This window comes from Lolium rigidum, chromosome 1 (genome assembly GCF_022539505.1).
Source record: "Lolium rigidum isolate FL_2022 chromosome 1, APGP_CSIRO_Lrig_0.1, whole genome shotgun sequence".
Classification (NCBI taxonomy): domain Eukaryota; kingdom Viridiplantae; phylum Streptophyta; class Magnoliopsida; order Poales; family Poaceae; genus Lolium; species Lolium rigidum.
Window position 1 is genome coordinate 33,261,885 of NC_061508.1, and position 4,569 is coordinate 33,266,453.

Consider the following 4,569-nt stretch of genomic DNA (forward strand, 5'->3'; position numbering starts at 1 on the left):
CTCCCGTCTCCGCCCACCACCATGGCGGCCAGATCTAGGAAGAACGGGTCGAAGGAGAGCTCCGGCGAGCTTATTGGGGGGAGGTGCAGAAGAAGACGCCCCGTCCATCTTCGGCTCCAACCAGCGGAGCAGCATGGGCAGGGAGGTCTCCACCACCGGCAGGGAGCAGCTCGAAAGCTCCGGCCACCATAGCCTCCGGATACACGGCAAGACGCCAGACCGCCATAACGCCAAACAACCTACCGAACTAGAACCTAGACTACTTTGTACAGGGGGCCGGTCTCCTCTCTCCCGCCGCCTCCGGCCGGCTAGGCCGCCGGAGGGGAGAGGGAGAGGAGCCGGTGGGAGGAAGAGGCCTCTCAAGGGATAAGGATGAGGGAGAGCAGGGTGTGGGGGGGGGGAATGGGGCAAGCCCTGACTTCCACATTCCCATGTTCATCGTGAAAAAAAAAATCAGATTTTTTCTATTTTCTTGCTATTTTTTGCATGTGCATTTCCGCAACACAGTACACAATTTGTTTTGAGAGCTAGGCCCATAGCCTAACTCTGGGCAAGCCCATGGCAAGAAAGCCCTCGTGGTTTCCAGAAGAAATCTGACGCAGGCGAGGCCCAGCGCCTAAACCCGAACCGCAATATATCCTCTCGTCTCGCGCAGCACCTCACCAGCACACCGTGCATCGCCGTGTCCGCCCTCTTCCCGTCCACTCGTCGCCTCGCCTCGCCGCCGTTCCTCCCACCGTCGCCCCGGTGCGGTCGTCGCCGTACCGTTCCTGGAGACAAACCGGAGCAGGTGAGGGCTCGATCTTCCCTCTCCCTTTCTCGAACCCCCCAGAACCCTAGATCTAGCGCGTTCGTCCCCGCGGCGTCGATTCCGATAGATGGTTCGATCGCTAGATTAGATCTAATCTAGCGCTTCCCACCCGATCGATGTGATGATCTTTTATATTTCGCGCTTTCTTCGTTGAAATTTGATGGCTCGCGGTCGCTGTAATCGTTTGTTTGGTTGTTCATAGGCTCGGTGTTTCGCTGCGATGGCGCGCGTGTACGTCGGCAACTTGGATCCTGCTGTGACGGCCCGGGAGCTCGAGGACGAGTTCCGCGTGTTTGGGGTTCTCCGGAGGTTAGTCATCCACCTTTGTTCTCGATTATGTGCCTACAACTGTTTCAGCCTCTGTTTTATTTGCACGCTTACACGATGATAAACGTTTGCGGGGGATGAGCCCTAACCTTTGAGCGAAATAACCACCCGATTCACGGCCTCCATACTGTTTTTTTCATGATATACATGAGTTTTGGTACTGGTGTGGGATACAGGTTCAAAGTATTTTGACATCTCCAGCAAAAGACGTGGCCAGTTTAATGATCTTTGAAATTATGCCCTTGCTCACGGGGATAAACCCTGAAGTACCTCTAGAATTTCTTACGTTCTTGATTTTATATCTATTATAAACTCATCACGTTAGCATGATTATTTATGTTTGTGTTAGTAAATTTATGCCCTGCTTGATACTGACATTATTATTACTAATACAATTTGCTTAATTTTCTCTCGTGGTAACAGTGTATGGGTTGCAAGAAAGCCACCTGGTTTTGCTTTCATCGATTTTGATGACAGGAGGGATGCTGAGGATGCAATTCGTGATATGGATGGTATGTGGCCACTGATTTCGTGTGAACTTGCTCCTTCAGTTTTACATGGATATTTTCCTTATTTTTTTGGTGTATTGTGATGTTACTATTAGATCATAGGCTGCTTTATTCATCGATCGATTTTGTGACATTTGATTACAGTCGATGAACTGAACTCATTTCAAGTCATGCATATTAGACGTATCCTTGTGTCTCTCTTCTACTGCAATGCCACTTTTGCACTTGGTCCTGTTGAGATGTATTGCTCATGTCGAACTAATTCTGTCTGTTTGTCTTGTATATATTTGTAGGCAAGAGTGGTTGGAGAGTTGAGCTGTCTCGTAGTGCCAGCAGTGGTCGTGGTGGTCGTGATCGATCTGGTGGGTCTGAGATGAAGTGTTATGAATGTGGTGAGTCTGGGCACTTTGCTCGTGAATGCCGCCTGAGGATTGGATCTGGGGGTCTAGGCAGTGGAAGGCGTCGCAGCCGTAGTCGGAGCCGCAGCCGCAGTCGTAGTCCTAGATACCGCAGGAGTCCAAGCTATAGCAGAAGGTAACTGAACAATTGTTACTGTTAAGGACATGCATACTTCTTTTTAAAAGAAATTACTTCTATATTTAGGTTCACTGCTGTCATGCTTTCAAGGTGCAAAGTTTTAGTGATTTGGCATGCCACAATTTTTTTCTTCACTTCTTTGAACCTTTTGATATGATGGGCATTTGTGCTATTATCTTATTTGTTTTAGATGATATGTATGACATGAGGTAAGTATTTGGTGTAATTATAATTCTTTCCAGTTTGTAACTTCTTCACAATTATCCACCTGTACTGTTCCTCACTTGATGTTGGAGTGATGGATGTTGGGTGTGTTTGGTTAGGCTTATTTTTGGAATTTGGTGCTTTTGGTTTTGGTTTTTGGCTTATACGATCATGCATTAATACCATGTCAAAAGCCAAAGCCAAAATCACCTATTTATGTGCCTTTTTAGGCTTATATGCCAATGTGCGAAAGCCAGAAATAAGCCCACATAGCCCTGTAGTGTGTTAGATTTCATAAAAGACTATCACTTGTGAAGCAAGCAATTATGTAGCTGCTAGATTTACATAAAAAGAATATGGATCAGATTCGGGATATCTCTTCAATTTTATTCGGTTTGACATTTATCCACCTGTTGCTTTTTGCCTGTTCTGCAGTTGCAGTATGAGTAGTAAAGTGGAGCTTATATTGCAGAAAAAGAAATTTAATCATTTGCGAAATCTTATGCTAAATCTGTTGTACTTTGTTATGTTTGCCATCTTATGAAAATCTGTATCTATGTTATATATTTCATGAAGAATAATAGATCTGATTGAAAGATATGCTCTGTGAACAGAAGCTACAGCCCCCGAGGGCGCTCTCCAAGGCGTCGTAGTGTGTCACCGGCTCGTGGGCGCAGCATCAGCAGATCACCAGTCCGTGGACGTGATGAATCTCCTGTGTATGGCAGTGGGTAATGCAGATGCCTGTGATTATTCAATCAGGTACTTTGTACATTAACCTTTTTTTGCTGTTTCTAATGCACTGTCACAAATTTTATGGCTCCAGGTATCGCCGCAGCAGGAGCTAGAGAGCTGAACCTGATGTCTGGAGAGTTATGTTACATCAGTACCCGCCAGTTATGAGCAGTGTCCTATTTGAAAGATTCTCCATCGACTGCTTGACTTTGGTTAAGTCTCCCATAACTTTTTCTGCCCTAATATGGTTGTGTTTGATTTTGATCTCTGGAGAAACTTATGGATGGGTGTATTGTTTAACTAAGATTAGCTGCCTTTCTTTTGTGTGTTAAGAAGGCATCGTCCTGCACTGCACTGCACTGCTTGAACGACTCAGCCGGCTACGGCTTTCAGTTATGTCTTCATGGTTTTGCGCTTCACTCTTCATTCCTCGCGCATCCTCGACTGCTCCATGCGAACTGTGTATTAGTTCCTGTCCTCTGTGATGCGTGTACTTCGTTGAAGATGCTGCTCGTCGAAAAGCAGTAACGACTTTTCTTCTTATACCAAATTTGTAAGGTTACACTGTGCTGATAAATGCAGCTTCTGGAGGCACACATTTCTTTGTAGGTCGACTCTCCAGAAACTGCACCTGCTGGAGGGCTTGCACTCTTGCTGCCAGATGTCCGAGGGCAATTATACCTTGGCAGATACAGCTAGAGGTGTAAGCACTTCAAGACTGCGCAGAATTCGGCACTGCGCGTAGGTCTTCATTTTATGACCTTCGCTCTCAACCTACTGGTTCCTCCACTGCTCCAAACATCTTCAAATGACGAGGGTTGGGTGCAATATATTTGTTGATTGGTTTAATTAATGTGCTATTTGCTAAATTTTGCACTGATGAAGTCGCGCGGCGTTGAAATGATAGGTGTGTTGTGTGTCTCATTGATTTTCTGCATGTCATGGTTGTCCCTCTGCTTTTTAAATTGCTCATGAGGTTTTTTTTGTGGATGCCTTATCCGGTTTGCTTACTCTAAATATAAAGCTTGTATTTGCTGTAGCTTTCAATGTATTCGCTTCTCCGGTTTGCTTACTCAAGATAAAGTTGGTATCGACATAATGATGTGTACGTTTCTGGGTGAGCAGCATCCTATCTTTCATGTTCCCCTGGCCGCTCCTTTTGCCCTAGCCCTCTAGCCGTCTAGAGGATGTCATATAGAAGGGGTCAGATTCATAAAATCGGAGCCGGCCAACCAACATCTAAGGGTCGAAACAGTGATTGTCCGTAGGACAACAGACACTCGCGGTAATCAATAACACCAATACACCATCTGGAAAAAGGTTGATGTAAAACTCAAGTCATGGACAAGTTTTAATCGATCCATCTCATTTATTGATAAATTATTTATGTCCCCTCTACATTCTGCAACATGTTTAAATCACATCTGTGATTCAGATCACTCAAAA

At 45.5% G+C, this 4,569-nt stretch overlaps 1 protein-coding gene across 4 annotated transcripts; it reads left to right on the forward strand.

Moving 5' to 3' along the window:
• The first annotated feature begins 678 nt into the window (after positions 1-678).
• LOC124685178 (serine/arginine-rich splicing factor RSZ21A) lies at positions 679-4,047 on the forward strand. Of its 4 annotated transcripts, none has more exons than XR_006997315.1 (7): positions 679-790; positions 1,014-1,120; positions 1,562-1,650; positions 1,941-2,181; positions 3,003-3,119; positions 3,215-3,647; positions 3,733-4,047. XR_006997315.1 is itself a non-coding variant. In XM_047219505.1 (6 exons), exons 2-6 carry the CDS (start codon positions 1,032-1,034, stop codon positions 3,234-3,236), a joined length of 558 nt encoding a protein of 185 aa, XP_047075461.1. In that variant the 5' UTR covers positions 679-790; positions 1,014-1,031; the 3' UTR covers positions 3,237-4,047. The 4 variants fall into 4 exon arrangements, 1 of the variants encoding a protein (XP_047075461.1); XR_006997316.1 differs by having other exon boundaries at positions 3,215-3,335; positions 3,457-4,047; XR_006997317.1 differs by having other exon boundaries at positions 3,215-3,335; positions 3,460-4,047.
• Positions 4,048-4,569: the final 522 nt, after the last annotated feature.